The 22,252-nt window shown below is 52.2% G+C and overlaps 1 protein-coding gene across 1 annotated transcript in view; it reads right to left on the bottom strand.

The window, feature by feature from the left end:
- Positions 1-3,227: 3,227 nt before the first annotated feature.
- Positions 3,228-22,252, bottom strand: part of SDK1 (sidekick cell adhesion molecule 1) — a 536,415-nt gene continuing 517,390 nt past the window's right edge. The window contains exons 46-51 of the mRNA XM_024763505.1: positions 19,254-19,400; positions 17,758-17,828; positions 17,437-17,654; positions 16,584-16,682; positions 3,403-3,459; positions 3,228-3,255 (exon numbers count right to left, since the gene is read on the bottom strand). Coding sequence (XP_024619273.1) covers positions 3,228-3,255; positions 3,403-3,459; positions 16,584-16,682; positions 17,437-17,654; positions 17,758-17,828; positions 19,254-19,400 — 620 coding nt within the window. The remainder of the gene's footprint in view (positions 3,256-3,402; positions 3,460-16,583; positions 16,683-17,436; positions 17,655-17,757; positions 17,829-19,253; positions 19,401-22,252) is intronic.

Raw genomic sequence — 22,252 nt, forward strand, 5'->3', positions numbered from 1 at the left:
GGATGCAGATGGGGATCATTAACAAGTGTTCCTTTGGGGAGGGTCACCCCGTGGATCTCTGGAGTTTTCTTACAGACCCTCTTGAGACGTCCGCTGAGGAGTAGAGCCTGAGGAGCTCATTCACCTCCAGGGGCCCACCTGCTGGAAAGAAAGGTGTTTATTGAGTGGTTACAGAATGCGTCCAATGCTGGACGCTAAGAAAAATAACTCTGTCTTTCAGAATTCTACTAGGCACCTCTGCTTGCTCAGGGCTAATGGAATGACCGCCACAAGAGAAGATGCTGTGAGCTGCGGTGAGATCGGGCTGGACTGTCCCGTACGTCATTGGCTGTCATCATGTATTTACCACCGTGTCTCTTGCACTGGGCTAGGGGTGGTTACTTTTAGGCTTCTTTTAGCGTTGGTATAACCTTTCCTTTCTCAGAACAGACCGTGCCTGTATGTGTATGGATATCCGAAGTCTACTGGGATTGCTAACTCAACATGGTCAAACAAAATTCTCTTTCCCCACCAGACGGTTCCTCCCGACTCCCCTCCTGTCTTTCTGTCAATGGTCCTGCCCTCCACCCACTTGCTCAGACACAATCCCTAAATATGCCCTTGGTTCTTTATTTTTAAACACACCCTGTCCAGTCCAACAGCAAATCTCATCCATGTCACCTCCCAGATCTCTCAAATCCAATCAACTTCTCAGTGTCCACTGCTGTCCTCTTTTCCACCTGGACCTCAACATCCTCACTGGCCTCCCTGCCTCCGTTTTTGCCCTGTGCATGTATCCCATCCCATCCCCCCCCACCGCTCGGTGGTTTCCCGCTGCAGAGAGATCAAAAGCCCAGCTCTATCCCATCCACAAAGCCCTATAGGGTCTGGACCCTGCCCTCCTCCCCGGCCTCCCCTGAATTTTCTACACTCCAGTCACCCTGGCCTTCACTCTGGGTTCACGGAGCCCATCGCTGCCCCAAGGCCTCTGCACCTCCTGCCCCTCCACCCGGGACGCTCTATCCTAAGGCTGCCTCCTCGGAGATGCCTCCCAGAACACGTGACCCCAAGTGTAACCTCCAGCCAAGCCTGTCCCCACCCCCTCCCCCGCCCCCAGTCCCTAACCTGTGGTCCTCCGTGCTGCCTTCACCGAACGGCTCACTGTTTGCGTTAATCTTGCTTCTTTGTGGGTCGGCTTGTTTGCTGCCCTTCTGCCACCTCCCCACCCAGGAGCACTTACACAATTTGTAGGGCTCAGGGCAAAATGGAAACGCAGGTCTCCTTGTTCAAAAATTAATAAGAATTTTAAGCAAAACAGCAAATCAAGCGTGGGGCCCCGTGCGTCTGCCCAGGCCTCCCACCTGGAAGCCAGCCCGTCTCCGCCCATCACACCTGGAAGGGGAGCGTAGTGAGGCTACAGCTCTCGCCCTGCTTGTCCACCGCTGGACCAATGGCGGCACAAGGCAAGGGAACACCCTAGAAGGAATGGAAAAAGGACACGGTCGGGAGACCCCTAGTGCAGTGTGGCAGCCAGAGCAGGATCCAGCCCTGTGACATGATCCCTAAATGTGCAGTCAGTCCCCCGGGGTCTCCCAGCCCTGACCTCCCCAGCTTTCCCGCAGTCGCCCACGATGCCCATCTACACAGCTGGACGTGTCGCCACGCTTCACGGCCTGGCCCGCAGGTGCCTGGAGCCGCAGATGACTGAGGCCTCGGGTCGTAACTTCCAGCTCCATATTTTCATACCGATTCACGTGGGCTCTGGGCCTTTTAGGCCATCCTAATGATGTGCAGGCCTGGGAAGAGGCAAATGGGGCTCACCTGGCTTCCCATGATAGTCTATAAAAAGAAGAAGAGAAAATCGTGACCATTTATGCCCAGGCTCCTGGACCAGAGCCCCTTCCATCCACGTGCTCCAGCTCTAGGACTCTCTGGAAAGACCCAGATGCTGCCTCTCTCCTCCCCAGCGGTCACACGACCCTTCACCCTCTCCAACTCTTTCCAAGCCCCTTCCTTCCCAATGTTTTGCACCAGAAAGTCTCCCGGGCATTGGACAAGGGGAAACGTCTGAAGCACAGTCACAGCCATTCAGTGTTTAGCCATTGGTGCAACCAGTGCCCAAAAGACATTTGGGTGCATCTAGTACAAAACCTCTGTCGACCAGAATTGCTGAAGCATGGAGGGTGGGGACTGGGGTAGGGGCTGGGGTTCGGGTGAACCGAAAGAGGCAGGAGATACTCTGATCACTTAAATTGAACAAGAAAAGGACTTTCATTTCACGATGCTTCTAAAAATGTTTCTGAAGCTTGAATTGACTTTCCTGTTTTTGCAGGTCCGGCCTCTGAATATAAATCTTTCTAGGACTTAAAGATCATGATAGTTGAAGCCATCGCCGTGCAGGAGAGGAGACTGGCTTGAATTCTAGGTGGAGGGATATTGTTGCTGGGCAGGTACTGACTCTCCAGGGAACAAGCTCTGGTTTGGGGTGTTCACCAGTTTCCGTGGTGTGAGTCCTCCTTCAGGAATGACCTCCAGCTGCAGTGTGACATCCCTGAATGTGACATGGGGGTGAGTTTGGCACAATTGGCTCTGACAGGGGGTACAAGCCAGTGGTTACACTCCCAGGAGACCTTTTAGTTTTACTTTTAAAAGATTTCAGCTGTGTGTTTACTCTGCTATCTTTGGCCCCTTTTGCCTAAAAGGCAAGTGCAGGTGAAAAATTGAGGGATGAGAAGGTCCCACGTGGGGCTTCCCACTGCCAGGCTCCGTGTCACTGGGACCCGTCGGCAGGGTTCCCAAGACACCACTTCCCCATGTCCCTGCTGGGGGGTGGGTGGGAAATGGGACAGATTAATAGCCAAAGGTAGAAATGTAGTTATCATGACCAGTGGACAGGAGAGAGAGTTTGGGGACAGGTCTGCCTGGGACCTCTCACATCCCCTATGTAGGAGGCTGCCTGCTGGTGAAGGCCTGTAATCTTACACATGGAACCCACTCAGGTCCTAGCTGCCTTGACATATGACTATTTTAACTCCAGCAAACAGAAAAATCATGTTACTCTGGGCGCCACCATTGGGTGCAGTCATCTTCCGCATTAACTTACCTTTGCTTTCCAGAAATGATCGCCAATTCCCAGGCAAATTTTCCACGTCTTAGATGCTGGCATGATCGCAACGAGACAAAGCGTATTTTTCAAAGCCATCTGAGTGTGACGTGAACAATGAATATGAAAAAGGGCTTTGAGCCTGTTAGCTGACGATCATTCCTGTCTCGGGTCTAGAGGGAGGGAAAGGAAGTTGCCGGCTCACAAAGCCCGTGTTGAACTCACTTCTGGTCAAGAACACGAAGGGAAGGAGCAACTGCACATTGGAAACTACCCTTCGGTTGGTACAAAGGGTGCGAAACTCCTGCACAAGAACTTACTTGATGAGGACAGGACCCAGGACGACCTGGACGGGCTGTCTGCCTTCACGGATGCTGCTACAGACACAAGACCAAAACAAAACAAAACGGGCAATGGCTATTTAAGAAGCCGAGACGTCCCGGTTGGCGAGCCCGGCATTTCCTCTCTGAGCACTTTATGATTAAGCAAGTCCCCCATTTCTTTTCCCCCTTACAGTATAAAAAACCCGAGTATGAATTTTAAGGGCACCACCTGATAGGATTTCTTCCACGATCTTACCTCCACTCACCTCCCCAGTGCTTTATCAAGCATCATGAAATCTTTAGTCTTTGCTGTATCCAGAATATTCCTGGGATTCCGCCATCCACCAGCTAGAAAGTTACGGTCAGTTTGCCACTCAGCTTCCTACCCCCAAAACCGTCTTCTGGTTTCGACCACCATAGATTCATTTTTTTGTCTGGTCTTGGACTTCAAAAGGCTGACATCATATTATACGTATTCTACTGTGTCTGGCCTCCTCTGTACAACGTGATGTTTGTGGGATTCACGCACGTTGGTGAGTGTATCGATAGTTTATTTCTTCTCATTGTTGAGTAGGATTCCATTGTATGGAACGTGTCCGTTTTCCAAACGAATCCATAATTTGTTGATCCATTTTGTACTGATGAACATTTAGATCATGAAGGAGCCTGCTGTGAACATTCTTGAGCGAGCTGTTTGTTTTTGACACGTTTTCATGTCTCTTGGCTGAATACCTAGGTGAAGAACTGCCAGGTTACAGAGTAAATGTAGGATTAACTTTATAAGATGCTGTTCTCCAAAGTGGCGGAGCCATTCTACACTCTCACCAATAATGTGAGCATTCCAGTTGCTCCACATACTCACCAACATTTGACGATGCCAATCTTTTCTATTTTTAGCCATTCTATTGGGTGAGAAATGGGTTCTCTCCTTTTCTGTTTAACCAACTCCTATTTGCCCTTCAAGTGCTCAGACACCACCTTTTCTATGTGGCTTTGTCTGTGTTCCCCGTAGAACTAGAATGGGCTTCGTGTTGACTTCGAATCATCTTTCCTTCACGGAACCATGAGATCCCTAAAGACAGAAGTTGTGCGTCGTATGTCTCTGCCCCTCTAGTGCCTAGCACTGTGTCTGACCCACAGCAAAAGCCCCCAAAGAGTCTGATGAATGAATGAGAAGCAGAGAAGGGGTTCGAAGCTGATTTCTGGTTTTGAAGTCTTGGCATTTCTGATTCTTTTAAAATGGGAATTTCAAGAGACGTCGAGGTCAAACCGCATAAAAGTGTTATCAAGACACTGATGGATGGTGTCCTATATCATGTCCCCTGCCCTCAAATTTCTTAGCAGAAGACATCGGGCAGCAGCACTAAAATTTGTTTTGCTTGAATCCTGAGAGGATAGAGGGAGAAAGGGAAACTGGGGCAGGGCCAGGCACAGCATACGAAACGTTGCCTCGGTTGTGGCTCTCACAGGGAAGGATTTTAAGGACATTTCTGCCGGGACCTGGGCACACACACTGGAGAAGGGGGGTCCTCTTGGCTGCAGGGAGTGGCGGCTTCTGCTCATCCTTGAGGTCACCCGGGGCCAGCTGGGCTCCCGGCTCACTCAGCACCCTCTGTATCCCGCCTCCGAGTGCTGTATTTGCGTGGCGCCATCTTCCCCAATGGACTCCAAGATTTTCTACGTTACCAGCTTCTACTTACTCCTACGAATTTCTCAAGACCTTACTCAGATATCACTCAGTCCAAGAAGATTCTGGAAATATGAGCCCTTGCCCTGTACCTGATTCAGGGTCCTGCATGCAGTTGTGGTCCAAATACCGGCTGATTAATTTTCAAACTGAGGAGGACACGGCAATGCCTCTGCATCCCCTTTATGAGTGAGACCAGGGTGTTACACAGCAGAGACGACAGTGGCCACTGTGCTTGCACTGCGAGTTGGACAAGGCCCCGCCCACCTTATCTTGCTGCAATGGAGGGAGAAGGAGTCACGGTGAGAGGCTTACCCCATATTTTGCCATATTTCTTAAAAGAGTTCAGATTCCAAAATCCCCCACAGAAGAAGGAAGACCGGTTAGACAGGTGATCCTCTGCTGAGTCCCCATGGCTCAGACACTCGGGGACCCTTCTCCGTCTCCCCATCCACTGTTTCCCAAAGTGGCTGCAAGATGATCTGGGTGGTACATGGACTAACATCCATTAGGTTAATAGTAACTATTTTAAGGTAAGTTAGAAAAACATACAGCTAGTACCTGTCGTCCAGAATTTCGAAGCTATTATTTCATAAGATAAAGCTACATCGATTTAGGTTTAAAAAATGAAAGGTCGACTTAAAGAAAATCAGGTAGCGAATTATAGTACAGATAGTATTTGAAGATGGGCAAAAATAGCGAATTATAGTACAGATAGTATTTGAAGATGGGCAAAAATAGCGAATTATAGTACAGATAGTATTTGAAGATGGGCAAAAATAGCGAATTATAGTACAGATAGTATTTGAAGATGGGCAAAAATAGTGATGATAGTAGGTGAATGTCAAAAATGTGGAAAAACACTGAACTACCCAAAGCCCCTGTCATGCCCAGAAGGAGCTCAGGCATGAATGGAAATCAGCAGATTCCCACCCAGGGACTAGAAAGGAAGTGTTCTCCAACAGTTCTCTGTGAGGTCTGGCTACTTTTCAACCTGAAAAATTAGCACCAGTTGGCACCTGCATTTGCAAACTAGTCCAAGAAGTGGAACTGAGCTGCAGTGGACGGGTTTATCTTAGAAACGATCTCCACGCTCCTGGCTGTGCCTCTGCGTTCTTGGTGCCGAGACAGCTTCGGATGGAAACAAAATGCTGTCTCCCCAGAGCACAGAGGACAGACATTGCTTTCAGAAAATGAGAAAAGACAAACCCTGGAATTCCAGGGTGTGGATTCACCTGGGCCAAGGGCTTGGAAAGGCACCATGTTTCCATCTCCAGCTGGTCAAACCTTCTTCCCCTGCGGAGACCCGATAACCACCTCGGGTCCCAGTTATGGCTTCTTTCCTCTTTGCCTTCCTGACCCCACCTCCCCATTAGAATTAGGTGGACAGGCCAAAGGGTCCCAACCACTGGGGGAAAATGACTCTGAAACACACTCACCTTTCAATGTTCCAAAAATGTCCCAGTGAATGATAGAGGCCTGGGTCCAGGAATACCCAGGTTCTTAAAAAAATTATTCACCCATATCCCACACCTGTGATGGAGAGAGAGACTGTATAAAAAGGTGTTTGGTCCAACAGAATTTCCCCGGTGATGGAAATGTGCCATCATCTGTGCTAATACGGTGGCCTTTACCCACATGTGGTACTGAACCCTCGAACAGTGACTAGTGTGACCGAGGAAGTACATTTTAAATTTTCATTAATTTAAATTTAAGAAGCCCCATGTGACTGGTGGCTTCTGTACTGGAGAGCACAGCTCCAGACTGAATGCATTTAAGGGCTAGTGAAATGAGTCAAGACACCCCCTCCGTCCATCTGCCCCCTTTCTTCCTCAGCAGTGAGGAATCAGGGGGATTTGTGGACATGGTAGTGTCATATGGATGCAGAGAGAGAGTGGGATTTGAGGGAGGAGAGCCAGTTCTGTCTAGGCGGTGGGTGCGTGGGGAGGGGGCATGAAACCAAAAGTAGGGAGGGGTATGGTCATCTGTCAAAACTCATCAGCCTGCCCACGATCGGGTTTTCTCAGCCCTCAGTGAAGCGCACGTTCACCCGACAGAGAAAAACCCCTAAGATGTCACATTAGAAAGATGAATGTGGAGGTGAAGACGTGCCGCTGTCCAGCTGGTGCCTGGGAGGCACGGGACACAGAGGCAGGTGAGTTTTCAGGCGTGTTGTCCCCTGAGGACGGTGGTCTCTCGCACATCTAAAGCCACATTCAAAGTTCGATCATCTTTTCTATTTCAAAGACAGAATGTGTCCCATCTTTCAACTGAAACTGCCTCTCAGACGTCCTTTGAAGAAAGAGGCGTTCCGCCTTCATCTGTGTTTTCGGCCCCATCGATGAGAAACTGGGAAATTACTTGTGTGCTGAAAGAGAGGCGCTTCCCTCGAGGTCTCCTGGGCTCGGCCGTCCTCCTTCTTCCCTGGCAGGTAACCATTCCCAGGGAGCGATTTGGTCCACTTCTCTGGAGGTGGGTGGGTCATGGGCTCTGAAAATCAGGACCCTGTGATTGCTGTGGTTCCTCCGGGGCCGGGAGCCGGAAGGAAGGGCTGGGGTTTGCTGAGGCCTGGACTGTGAATTAAGAATATGGTAGGAATGAAAATTCCCCAATGGGCTGGAAGTTCCCAACTTCTTGACATGATCTGGGGCTGGGGAGCGAGATGAACTTCAGCCACATCACTTAAAAATTTGAATGTTGGGACGACAAAAGAAAAAACCATGAGAAAGGGCATCTCTTGCACAATCTCCCTGCCGAACAAGAAGAGGGGGAGGGTTTGCACCCTCTCACAGGCGGGATGTGTGCTCTGGTTTCAATATGCTGGGCTTGTCCCCGAGGCAGGAAGCGCTCGATGCCAACAGCCCACCCCAGGGACACCCCTGAGTCCCGTGAGGACCACACGCCTCCTGCCGGCCCGCAGGTCACAGGGCCCTGAGGACCAGGCTTTGCACAGACCCGCTGTTGCTGGTTCCCCGCTAACAGGACCACATACAGCATCTCGTGGGCAGCGTGGTACCCACCTCCCTCGTTCCCACTCTCACCTTCCTTCCCTCCCTAGGGGTGTCCCCGGGGCATGAGCACGGGTCTGTGCGGTTAAGAATGACATTTTTACACGTCAATGCGCCCTCCTCACCTTCCACCTTCTCCCGTTTTCACAGCGGCTGCCAATCATGACACAAGAGCCGGGTGGGCAGAATGTCCGTGGGGAGAGTGGCTCTCAGAGGTGGGGAGGTTTGAAGAGGGATCAGGGCTCTGGTCACATGGGACTGGCTCCCGGAAAACAGGGGGGAGAGATGCACCAAGGACCCGAGCGCCGTGGAAGTGGCCCGTTAACAGGCAGAGCTCACACAGGGGCGGCCACCCAGCCCATCACTAGGAGGAATGGTACTGAGGCTTCCCTTCAGTTACAGAGAATAAAGTTCCATGGTGGCCCCCATCCTTTGCAGCTGCCACTCTGAGGTTCCGACCTCTACCCGATTTACAATTTGCCAGTGACCTCAGGGCCACGCCTCGGGCCACAGAATTGTGGTGGGCAGCCTGGGTGGGAGCAGGGGGGTAGGGGGATGCCACCCTGAACTCTGATCTAGCATCAATTCTCCCTAAAACATATCTTCTTCCCCCACTTTTTACCACTACACATATAATCCATAAATATATTTTCTTTTTTTCAATATGCAGCAGCTTTATTGAGGTATAATTGACATACAATAAACTGCATGTATTTAAAGAGGACAATTAAGAGATATATACACATACACATGAAAGCATCACCGCAATCAAAATGTTGCCCCCCAAACTTTTCTCTGATCACTCCCTTCTGCCCTCCACAACCAAGGACCTGCCTCTGTCACTCGCCTGCATTTCCCAGGATTTTATATAAGATGAAACCATATGGTATGTTCCTTGCTCTGTCCGGCGTCTTCATTCACGGTGCTTTTGCGGTTCGTTTGTGAGGTCCCCTGTATCAGCAGAGTCCATTTTGTTGTTTTTGTTGTTGCTGTGCAGCCTTCCACTGTATGAATGGATACATTCATGGATAATTCGCTTTATCAATTCCCCTGCGACGCACATCAGGTTGTCTCCTACTTTGGCAACTGCAAATAAAGCCACGATTAACATTTATATATAAGTCTTTGGATAGGCACCACCTTCCATTTCTCTGGGGTAAATACCTCGAGTGTAAGAGCTAAATTACACTGTAGGTGTACGTTTAACGTTTTTAAGACCCATGCTGATGCCAAGGGGACACCCCCAGGGAGGGAAGGAAGGCGAGAGTGGGGACGAGGGAGGTTGAAGTTCATTTTGGCGTCTGGATGTCTAATGGCTCCAGCACCATTTCTTGAAAAGAATTTCCTTTCTCCATTGAATTGCTTTTGCACTTTGTCAAAAATCAGTTGGCCACACAAATGTGGAGGTATTTACGGGTCCTTTATTCGATGCCATGGATCTATGTATCCAAACCTCTGTCAATAGTACACTGTCTTTTTTTGGCCATGCCTGTGTAGCTTGCAGGATCTTAGTTCCCCTACCAGGGATTGAATCTGGGTCCTTGGCAGTGAGAGTGCAGAGTCCTGACCACTGGACCACCAGGGTAGCATGCCATCTTGATTACTGCAGCTATATAATGTCTTGAAGACACCTAAACTGGCTCTTCCTGTTTACTCTTTTTCAGAAACTTTGTGATCTGGGGCTGGGCAACGAGTATTTTAAAAAAAATTTTTAGTCATTTATTTATTTATTTTTGGCTGCATCGGGTCTTCGTTGCTGCGCGCGGGCTTTCTCTAGTCTCAGCGAGCGGGGGCTACTCTCCGTTGCGGTGCATGGGCTTCTCATTGCAGTGGCTTCTCTTGTTGCGGAGCACGGGCTCTAGGCGCATGGGCTTCAGTACTTGGGGCGTGCGGGCTCAGCAGCTGTGACTCACAGGCCCTAGAGCACAGGCTCAGTAATTGTGGCACACGGGCTCAGTAGTTGTGGCGCACGGGCTTAGTTGCCCTGTGGCATGTGGGATATTCCCGGACCAGGGCTTGAACCCACGTCCCTTGCATTGGCAGGCGGGTTCTTAACCCCTGCGCCACCAGGAAAGTTCCTGGGCAACGAGTTCTTATGTAAGACACCAAAACCACAAATGATAAAGGGAAGATAGGTAATTGGACTTTATCAAAACTAAAAATGTTTGTGCTTCAAAGGACACCATCAAGAAAGTGAAAATACAACCCCAGACTGGGAGAAAACATTTACAAATCCTGTATCTAATAAGAGACTTGTATCCAGAAAACATGAAGAACCCTTAAAACTCAGTGATAAAAGGAGAAATTGCTGAATTTAAAGTTGGGCAAAGTATTTCAATAACCATTTCTCAAAAGAAGATGTATGAATGTCTAACAAGCACATGAAAAGGTGTTCAACCATCAGTCTTTAGAGAAATGCAAATTAAAACCACAAGATACCACGTTTAAGATGGCCAGAATGAAAAAGACATACAATCTCCACAAGGATGTGGAGAAATTGGAACCCTCGTATTTTGGTGATGGGAATGTAAAACGGTGCAGCCACATTGGAAAACAGTCTTGGCAGTTCCTCAAAACGTTAAATGTAGAGGTACCATATCACCCAGCAATTCTACCTCCAGGTATATACTCAAAAGAAGTGAAAACCTATGTCCACACAAACCCTGGCAAACGAACGGTCATAGCAGCATTATTCATAATGGACAAACCCCGAGACAATCCAGTTGTCCCTTAACTGCTGAGTGGATAGGCAAAATGTGGATGTCCATACAGTGGAATATTATTTGGCCAAAGAACGGGAATGAAGTACCACTACATGCTATATAGCATGGGGTCCTGAAAACGTTATGCTCAGCAAAAGAAACTGGTCACAAAATTCCATGTACGGTATGATTTCATTTACATGAAATGTGCAGAATAGGCAAATCTGTGGAGACAGAAAATAGATTTGTGGTGGCCCAGGCCGGGATGGGGGCGGGCTCGGGGAAAATGGCGGCTGACGGCTAATGGCACGAGATTTCCTTTGGGGATGAGGCAAACGTTCTAAAATTTGAATAAGGTGATAGTTGTGGCTCTGTAAAGGGACAAGTCAGAATCGCTGACCTCCACACTTTAAACCCACGTGAATTATTTCTCCATAAAGCCCTTAGAAAAACATTAAGCGGCAGTGGGCGGCACGTGGCCTGTGGCTGCTGTCTGCACCTCCTGGGACCACCCTGACCCCACTGGGCAGTGGTCCAGCCTGTGTCCCACTCTTCCTGGAAGAAACCTCTGTCTCAAATACTCAGGGTTTGTTGTACGAACCAAATAGCACAAGAACTATGCCCCGGATTTTCAAAGGTTTTCTCTAAAGGGCCATATTTACCTTTTCCCCACTCCTGAACTCTGTATTCTGGAAGACTGTATCTCTGTAGCAGATTCATTTACCTTTCCTCAAAGAACAGCAGCTCCTTCAGATTGTTGGCGGGAAACCACTCTTTCACCGAGGCCTACACTCACCACCTTAGTTAAAGTGACAACTGCCCCCGCCTGCCCCCATCTCCCCTCCCCCGCTCTATTTCTGCTCGTCTTACCACCACCGAGCAGCCTACACACTTCACTTTTAATTACATCTACTGCTCATTCTTTGCTCCCCTTACTTCAAAGTCAATTCCAAGAGGGGGGCGGGTTGGTCTTGTTTGTTCACGGATGGATCCCAAGTACATGGACTGTTGTAAAGAGCTCGACACTGATCTCCTGAATGAATGAATGATTACTAAGAAATACTTAGCTTTCCTTTCATTAATATTTTAAGAATCGGGTACAGTAACAACAGCTACCATCTAGAGTACTGTAAGTGTTTTACAGACGGGAGAACTGACCCCAGGTCATGCAGCCAGTAAGGATGGGTCCTGGGTGTGAATCCGGACAGTGGCCTCTGCAGGTCCCAAGGCGGCGGCCCCGGCTCAGGGCTATAATTTCACACCGATGTTATTTCAGTGGAAAGCAGAGAGACTGTACAGCCGAAGTTAGGGGAAACAGATGACTTTTTGTTGGGCATATTGAAATACTGAAAATATCTTGCGAAATCCCCTCATGGTACCTCTTTGGACCCCTGGACGGGCTGGTGAGTAGAGCTTCCAGAAGCTCTACTGGAAGGTGAGAGTATACGGCTGTGGAGAACAGAGCTCAACGCGCAGGTGCATTTCGATTTAGAGAAATGTAAACAGCTAATCTACACGCTCACAGTCTACCCTCGTAATCATCTGGTGCAAGCCTGGGGGGTTGTGATAGCATCTGATGTGGGATTTTAGCTCCAGGAGATCCGTAAACTGGGAAGACAGCCATGCACAGCCCGTGCCTCTCAGGGACACAGACAGTCCCGCACAGCCTGCCGTGCCACTGTCCTCTGTTTAGCTGCCTCCTGTTCAGCTGTCTCTTTCCTAAGCCCTGGCACGGTGATCAGTCTCTCTTCCCGTCGGCCGGATGGAAGCGGCACGTCAACGAGGGCAGACACACCGGCGGGTGGTCGATCTGGCAGAACAGCCGTCTTTCTGAGAGCAGACACGGGCATCGGGAGCTGTGATGACCGTGAACTCATCGAACGTGGGCTTTCTCCTGCCCGACGTTCATCTTCCTGCTTTCCGGTCATCTCTGCTGACAGCCACCCGGACTCTCTGTAGTCTCATTTTGATTCCAGTGTGTTTCCAGTGTTAGCACAAGCTGGATTCTGATTCACTCGGAGGCAACAGAAAATTCAGACAACAAATTCAGTGGTGATTGTCCTTGACGTGGTGGAAGACAGTCGGAATGAAAGGGTACTCAGGAAGCCAGGATGTGATGGGCCAAGAGAAGAGACAGGGGCTTAGCCCCTTAAGTTTTCAACTCACGAGCTAGTTTTCAACTCACGAGTTAGATAAGTATGTATTTCCAAAACTTCAAAAATAATTTTAAAAAATGTGTGACACTTCCCAGTATAGACAGGATTCTGAATGGAAGATGGGACTGCCCCAAGGCACAATTTCTTAGCCAAAAGACTGTTAAGTTGCCCCGAAATGAAACACTGACCGCGGTTCAGTTTCAGTGGGAACTGGCTGAAACCAGCGTAGTGAATTCTGTTTTGAATTGGGCTACTTTTCTCTAATACCTACGAGCAGGAATGGCGTGTTTGAGGTGGGGAGCCTGGGCCTGTCTTCCGCTTCGGTCCCCCTGTGAACACTGGGCGGCCAGGCCGGGACGGCTCGCACACCCTGGGGTTGGCCTCCGTTTCTCACTCAAGGTGCCCTGAGATGGTGGCAGTGGTGACCACAGGAGTAAACCGACCTAACATATCTTTGGAGTCCGCAAACCATCTTCCCACCCATTCTTCACTTAAGCCTCAAAATAACCCAGTTATATTAGGAAAAAACAAAAACAAAAAACCAGAGAGGATTAGTGAGTTTCCCAAGAGCACACAGCTAGGAAGTGGCCCGTTGTCTTCAATGCCTGTTGACGTCCGGCGCCCTGATGCCGAGAGAGAGGATGGGCTCTGGGGAGCGGGGATGGGGAGAGGCCCAGTCAACTCAGAGCTCCAGCACTGCTCCATTGTTCTCTTTTTTACGTGAAAAGATAATATATGTACCTGGTGAAAAATACAGAGGGTGCCAAGGTTAATCTCACTCCACCCTGGTTCCCCCCGTTTTCATCCCCTCTTTAGAGGTAACTGTTACCAAGTTCCTGTCCATCTTTCCGGAGACAGTCTCTCCACGATCTGCACCGGCGTATGTGCACGTCTGCACGTGTGCAAACACACACACACACACACAAGTGGGAGCATACTTATGTTTGCACAGCATGGTATAACTTGGAGATTGCTTTGCACCTGTGTGTGTAATGTCATCTTGTTGCAACAGCTGCGTAGGCTCCAGTGTGCGGACGTAGCGGGATCCTTTTCCTGCTTGGGTGAGTGGGTGCCACTGAGGTGGATGATGAAAGGGGGGCTCCCTGAGATGCAGACGAGGTCCCCCTCGCTGGGGTCCCCACGAGGCTGTGTGGCCCCCTTTATCCATCACAGATGCCCCTGGAGGGCTTGCTGGGTTTCTGTCTGGTTTCTGTCACCCCTCATCTCTGGAGCTGCAAGTCCCCAATCTTCCTGCCCTCGACGTTCTCGAAAAAATGTTCCCGAAGACCGAGAGGGGTACAGGACTGTCCCCCACAGGCTCCGGGGCTCCATCAGGTTTCTTCTTGGGCTCCCTTTGGGGGCCCCATGGGGCTGTCTGGACCCCCAAGTCAGCAGACCAATTATGCTGTTTGCCGGTTGGAGAATCCCACAGAAACATTTTCAGGATGCCTTAGAAATCGGCATTTCTTAATGAAAATATTTGAGTCTGGATTAGATTCAACCCCATAATGTCGTTATTTGCTTAACGACTGCAGAATATTGTCTTATCTGAGGAGAAGCAGGACGTTTTTAAGACTGCAGAGCCCAAAATTAACAGCTTGGAATTTTCGCCCATGCTGGCTGTTAACTGACTCCAGCTACTAAAGGGAAAGAGACTTTGGCAAACCCTAAGGTCCTTGCACGAGCAAAGCCACGGACATGTTCAAATCATTTAAAAATAGGCGTCTGGCGAACCGATCGTGTTCGGAAAACAGGCCGGTTGATCAGAAGGTTTGCAAAAGCTTCTGCGGCTTCCAAATGAAGTATGTGAACATGGTTTCAGTTCACGCCAGAACGAAACCTCTAAAACTTACGTGCCAACGCCACAGAAATTGGCAACAACCACGTCAAACTTCAGTTTTCTCCCGGGACGTCTGGGGAGGCCTCGTCACCAACCTCAGAGCCCCTCGTCGCTCTGCCTGTTCTTGGTGCTGGTGGGTCTCCGGTGCCCACAGGCGGGTGCTCTGGGAGATTATCACTGGTGGAGGAAGAGAGAATCACTGCCTCCATCCGGGGAGGAGGGTTCGGCTGCGGTGGAGGAAGGGGCACGTGTACACAGGGGGCAACGGGTCCCTGTTAACCATTTACCTGATGTTCTGGGTGGGTGGGCACAGCGATGCTGACTTAGAGGACACTTCAGGCCGGGCCGTTTAAAGATAGTTCATGAAAACTAAAAACAGAGCTACCCGATGACCCAGCAATCCCACTCCTGGGCATGTATCCAGACAAAACTCTAATTCAAAAAGAGACATGCACCCCTATGTCATAGCAGCCCTATTCACAACAGCCAAGACATGGAAGCAACCTAAATGTCCATCAACAGAGGAACGGATAAGGAAGACGTGGTACATATATACAATGGAATACTACTCAGCCATAAAAAAGAATGAAATAATGCCACTTGCAGCAACATGGATGGACCTAGAGATTATCATACTAAGTGAAGGAAGTCAGACAGAGAAAGACAAATACCATATGATATCACTTCTATGTGGAATCTAAAATATGACACAGATGAACCTATCTATGAAACAGAAACAGAATCACGGGCATAGAGAACAGACTGGGGGTTGCCAAGGGGGAGGGGGTTGGGGGAGGGATGGAGTGGGAGGTTGGGATGAGCAGATGTAAGCTTTTATATATAGAATGGATAACCGACAAGGTCCTACTATATAGCCCAGAGAACCATATTCAGTATTAGATACACCACAATGGAAAACAATATTATAAAAAAGGAATGTAAAAAAAAAAAGTAAAGAACATCAATCAATCAAAAAAAAAAAGGATAAAATGTAGTTCATGATTTTCACAGAGTGTTTCCCCCCCCCCAGAAATGCTTTGTTTTGTGGAAAACACACGTAAGGCGACATCCACAGCTCGCCGTGCACTAGCCCTTGCCTGCTTGGCACATCCTGTCTATAATGGGGACCGTCCCTTTGTCCCAGCTGGAAACCAGGCCGTTCTGATTTGCTCCTGAGCCCAGGCAGCCGAGGATGTGACTGCTCCCCTGGGGCTGAGGGCCCCCAGGTGTTGCTGCAGGAGCCCCCGGGGTGGCCTTACAGGCGCCCAGAGCTCGGCCTGGGGACCAGGACCCCTCCAGCTGCCAGCAGGGGCGTGGTTAAGCTAAGTTAAACAGGGGAACTTACTGAGAGGCTGTTGGGAGCCCTGGAATTGGCCAGGAAGCAAGGCTGCTCTTGCAGACGGGAGGAACCTCAGAGGCGCCTCTGCTTCTTCCCCTGCTTGGGGGCCTCATTCCCAGGAGGGGCACCTGCCCCCTCAGCCCCGCTTGGCTCACCTGTCTCCTGGGAGGTCGTCCTGCCCCAACAGGATCGCTCGGGGGACAGGCAATGCCCCAGGAGCAGCGAGGGTGCGTAGGGCAGGAGAGACACGTTCTAGGGCCCCCTCAGCCCCGAGCTTGCCCTGGGGGCCCAGCTCATCTCAGAGGTGCCCTGCTGAGGGCGATGCCCGGGTCTTCACCTGCTCATGGACTGGGCTCTCTGTGGAGGAGAGGACCCAGACCTCCAGTTCCTTCCAGAAGAAACCCGACCTCGCGGAGACGCAGGGACCACCAGCCCGTGACGCCCACCTTCCACAGTCTGGGCTGGGCTCCGTGGGACTCAAAGCCCGGGAACAACGTGTTTCTCCCAGGAAGGCGTAGGCATCAAGGTGATGGCTCCCTCCCCTCCTGCAGAGAATGGAGAGGTCACACTGAGCTCACCCAGCCGGCTGTGTGCAGTGAGGGCTCCCCCCGAGTCATTTTTCCTTCTTGGGGAGGTCCATCTAACTGTCATCCAACAAGGTAATGGAGGTTTCTTTCCTCTGTGATCACTGGCTGCATTTCTAAAGTTTTTACATTAACTTTTCAGTAATAACAACAGTAACAGTAAGAACGGCCAGGCTTTGCCTAGAACAGGCCAGATTGCAAGTGAACTCCTGCTTTTCTCTTTACTAACAAAGGAGAGACCCATGGGGGGGAGAATAACTTCTGAGCTCCATGCCTTTTTGTGCAGGTGTGGTCGCCACGCTGGACCCTGTGCTGGGCCCCTGCCTCCCCGAGGCCAGCTGTCCCTGATGGGAGGAAAGCTTGGGGAAGGCAGATGGCCTCTGGGAAGGCGGGCCGTGCAGCGGTTCTACCTGCTCTGCAGCCCTTGACCGCTTGGTCTGGACCCTGCCTCTGCCCCGTGTCCACCTGGGGCAAATGGCTTCACCCTGGGTGTGTTTCCTCGCCTGCAAAACGGGATCCTGACAGACCCACAGGGCACGGTGGACCCTGCGGATGGACGAAAGCAGAGCAGACTGCGCCCCCGGAAATGGCACCCTTCACACGGCAGCTGCGGTGTCCAAAATACTGCAACGTGGGCTGACCTTAAGTGCATATTTATGGGGGCGGAATGTAGGCAGACAATGTGGAGAACAGAGAGAAAATGAAACGTTCTCACCTCTGGCTTGTCAGTGTTTGCTTCTGGAGCAAAAGGGCCAAGTCGGAAGCATAGGCCCCCTTCTCCCTCCTTCGACCCAGCCCCCGGGCCCCATCCTCGCAGCGCATGTCCTCCTTGGTGGCACCTGGAATCACTTGGGCAGCTTTTCCCCCGAAAGTTGGATGCCTGGGCCCAACCCCCAGAGGTTCCGTCTTCCTGGGCCTGGGTGTGGCCGAGCACTGGGATTTTTAAGCACCACGTGGAGAGTCGCGCTCTGAGGCTGGGAGGACCTGAGGCTGAGGGCAAAGCCAAGCCCCTCCTGGACCCTGGCACCCACGGCACCTTGGCCCCAGGGCACACGGGCCCAGCTGGAAGGGGCGGGAAGGGCCTCAGGCTCCCGGAACCTGCTGGGCCTTCATGGAGAGGGGAGGGGAGGGTCCACTGGAGTGGGCAGTCTCCCCCCAGTCAAGGCTAAGTTTGGCAATGAGCGAGCAGTCTCCCCTCCAGGCACCTGTGGAGTCTTTGTGGGGTACTCCAGGCGGTGGGGGGCTGGTACTGAGGATGGCTGCTGGCCATGCCGGGGTGTGCGGGCCCCAGGCTGCTCGCCTCAGGCCCCTGGCCACCTGGCCGGGCTGCTCCCCGGGAGATCTAAAACTGAACCCCTCTGACCTCACCTCCGCTGTGCGTCCACACCTGCATCTCCAGGAGGGGCCAGCGTGGCACTGGGCTGACGTTTCAGTGTTCGATCCTACAGCCCTAGAATTCATGAGTCACTTCATCAACACTTGCTGAAGAAAATCACAGGCGCGTAAGGAACAAAATGATGCTTTTATTAAAAATCGTACCCATAGCACCTCCCTGTCTTCCTACAATTTTTTTTTTTTTTTAAGGAGGTCTCGTTTTCTGCACAATTCCAGAAAATTGCTGGGAAGACTTCAGGACTGACCTAAGCCCCCAATAAACCAGCAGGTGAGGCTGACAGGAAATGAGGCACGCACAGCAGACCAGCTCAGTTCCTAGATTTCTACCTGCTCCCACCTTTCGGAGGGTCCCCGCTACAGGGATGCTGAATCAATGAGCCGCATCTGGATACGTGGATATGACCGCTCACTGGCACAAGGACTACAGTGTGCCGGGAATTCGTAAAAACGGAAAACCATGCTACAAACCCTTAGAAATATTATGCAAACACCATGCTTCAGTCCCGGCGCGGTCCAGGGCAGGCACAGCGTCACAAGGGGTTTACGGAGCGCGCGCCACCCTCCGCGGTCTCCCCCGAAGCTGCCCCACATCACGTCTCTTCCGCGACGACATTTACCGAGCGCTCCTTGAAAGCATGGCTGAGAAGGGGAGGCCTTGGTTTGGACCCATTTATTCAGAGGAGGAGGTGCAGTCAAGGAGATGTGCCCCACGGCCCGCTAACCACGGGGACGGCCCACAGGCCCGCCCGGCCGCTCACTGGCCTGGAAACCTGTGCGCGGAGTCCCCAGTGGGTACGGGAGCCCCGCGCAAACCCATCCCTGCCGCTCAGACAAAGAGCGCGGCCCCGCGGCTGCTTCGCTGCGGGTCCTCACGCGGAAGGGGCAGCTCGCCTGCCCATCACGGGGCCTTCGTCGGGGGACTCAGCGACAGCTGAGCGCGAGACACCTGAAGGGCACCATGGCTCGGCAGGCAGCAGGACAGAACACTCCTCCTTGCCTCGGTTAGAGAAATGGTGCTCGTCCTTTTTTTCAGAGCCGAGATTAAAATCCAGTATCCATTTTCCTATCCTGTGATTTTCTTTTTTCCTCTCTAAAGATGAGAGGTTAGGAATCGACGCTTCTCAACGCCCACACTACCTGGAGGCTGAAACCTGACCAGAGACACCCCACTCTTCCTCTGGTCCAGTAGCTCCCACGGCCCACAGCGCCGGTGCCACTGGGCGGAGCGCGGACGCCAATGCCCGTCGCTGCCTCGGACCGCCTGTTCCGTCCCAAAGAAGTTCGCTCAGGGCAGAGAGAACACAGGAAGTATAATGAGCCTGGGGAAAAAGGCGTCATGTTGTCACAAAAGCCCAAAAGCCAGAAACACGCCTCAAACCAAGCCGTCCCCACGCTAGGACGTTTCAGCACTTTCCCGTATATAAAGCAACGGACGTATGGCTTAGAGAGCAGAGCGCGGAAGGCAGTGTTTCTCCACGTTCTCTGTCCATCGCTTGTCTTCCGAGAAATTCGAGCTGCAGCTTTGGGGATTCCTGTCCACTTCCCCGTCTGGGACCGAGAGGACCGAGGTGGCTGGTCCTGTGCCCTGGGTGGGTCCCGTCCAGGGAGCGATTCTCATGCAGGAGAGGCTTTGGGCAGAGCGTCTAGGATTTTTGGTTTAGAACGTTTCCCCTCTACACAGAAAAGGAAGGAAGGAACGGAGGGAGGGAGGGAGGGAAGAAGGAAAGAGAGAAGGAAGGAGGAGGAGAGAGAGAAAGGAACCTTTCCACACCTCCTACTTCTACTTTTAGAGAAACTGAAAGGGTTTTTTTTACCCAACACAAACTCTCAAACAGAAGAGGCCTTTTTTCAGCAACACAAAACTCTCCTTGGTCTCCTGGGGATACCGCACCCAGCAACTCTGAAATCAGAGGGTTAAGACAGCCCTCTGCCCGGAGGAGGCGTGGGAAGAAGGGACCCCACAGGCCGCGTGACCCGCGGGTGGCCACGAGACTGGCTCCCCGCGGCGTGGGTGGCTGGCCCAGCCCTTCCCTGCTTGGAGACCTGCAGGCCCGTCCTGTGCCCTGGGGGGTGTGGACAGGCTCCGGCTGACCGGGCTGCCGGGGGCAGGGTCCTTCTGCAGTGCCCACCGCCGGAGGGGTGGGGCACACCCCCCGCTGACAGCAGCAGCGCTGCCGGTACATCTGGCCCTGGGACCACGGCTTGACCACGTGTACCTCACACACCTTTTGCAAAAAATGACGTGATGGGCTAGAGGCAGAGCTATGGTTTGGAGTTTCAAAATAGTTCACGCCATTTCCATTTAGCTAAGAAACGAAAACAAAACAGTAACAATTAAAGTAAAAAACGGTTTCCAGAAAATCCATTAAGGCTAAGAGCTGGCCTGGGGTCGCGGAAGGGACAGCCACACCAGTCATGGCAGCGGCGGGAACCCGGAGGCCCCAGGCCGCGCGCGCTCCAAGGAAAGCCGCGGGCCACGCGCACGGCAGGGCCTGGCAGGCACGGGGGGGTGGGGGGAGGGGCTGGGGACCCCGTCTTCTCAGAGCCGTTTTGCTATACTTGGAGACACTGTCGTTCTTCGTCTTTCCCATGTACAAAGCTAAACAATTAATAAAAAGGCACCTGGAGACAGCTGAGACTCATTCATTTCATGTGACATATTTTAAAAAAAGATTTAAAAAATACTCTGGTTAACAATGCACACCTCTTAACACAGCGAGCGATTCTGCAGCCGCTGCCTCGTTCGCTCGGGTCGGCGGGCGGGCCGTGTGCTGTGCTGTCAGGGAAGGAGCGAGCTTGCCGAGGGCCACGGCGGTGCTGGGAGCAGGGGTGCTTCCTGCTCCTGTGCTGCGAGGTCGAAAGGAAGAAAGGAAGGGGGAGCCCCGAATATTTCACCCCTGGAAGGACGCCGAACGGAACCTTGGAATCTGTGGCCCCACGGCCTGGAACCTTAAAGCCGATTCCTCGCCTACAAACTGCCGAGTGAGGACATTTCAGAGATGGACGCCCTTGGGTCCGGAGGCCCTGAGCCTGGGTCACACACATGCTCTTCGCACGCCGGAGACGGAGACGGTGGGATGGAGCCCCAGGCGGGCCGCTGGTTCTCAGGCAAGGGTTAGAGAAGAGAAGGGAGTGGCCTGCAAGAGGCGCGGCCTCCCTGGACCCCCGTCTCTCGCCACCCGCCCCCGGCCTTCCTAGTCGGCGCAGAATGGAGAAGCCCGGGACCCGAGGGCTCAGGTCTTCCCAGGTCGGGGTGACGAGCCCTTGCACCAGTGAAACACACCTTCTCGTAAAAAGAAAAGAAAAACAAAGAAACCCGCTTCCTGCAGCGATGTTACAAAAAGCCAGTAAAAAAAAACTTTCCTAATTGCAATCTCGCGTTCGCAAGTGGGTAAAATCAACCATCAGGCCTCAGATTCTCTCAAACCCAAGCTGGAGCCCAGTTCCCGGAGCTGTCTTAACAAGGGTCGCCGCGGGGTCGGCGCCGCTCACACAGGCCAGGAAGCGGACCAGTACTGGCCGCCCACGGTGGGATGGTGCCGGTCACCTGTTTCCTCCCGCTTCCCCCACCCCAGACCTCCTACACTCCACACAAGCCGCGCACGGAACCCCCGGACCACCCGCCAAGAGACCCAGGCTGAGCTTGTGCCAAGCCGGGCAATGTGCTGTCTCACTGCCCTTGAGCCTCTGCTCCCCAGCCCGTCACTGTGCCTGAGCCCGTCCCAGGAGGGTCTACACAGCACTCCCACCCAGGAGAGGTCTACACCCCATCTCCCACCCAGGAGAGGTCTACACAGCACTCCCACCCAGGAGAGGTCTACACAGCACTCCCACCCCCAGGAGAGGTCTACACCCCATCTCCCACCCAAGGAGAGGTCTACACCCCATCTCCCACCCAAGGAGAGGTCTACGCCCCATCTCCCACCCAAGGAGAGGTCTACGCTCCATCTCCCACCCAAGGAGAGGTCTACGCTCCATCTCCCACCCAAGGCGAGGTCTACGCTCCATCTCCCACCCAAGGCGAGGTCTACACTCCATCTCCCACCCAAGGAGAGGTCTACACTCCATCTCCCACCCAAGGAGAGGTCTACACAGCCTCAAGGGGATGGTGTGTATCCTCGCAGTGCAGAGTACAG

The sequence above is a fragment of the Neophocaena asiaeorientalis genome, unplaced genomic scaffold, assembly GCF_003031525.2.
Source record: "Neophocaena asiaeorientalis asiaeorientalis breed wild unplaced genomic scaffold, Neophocaena_asiaeorientalis_V1.1 scaffold223, whole genome shotgun sequence".
Lineage (NCBI taxonomy): Eukaryota > Metazoa > Chordata > Mammalia > Artiodactyla > Phocoenidae > Neophocaena > Neophocaena asiaeorientalis.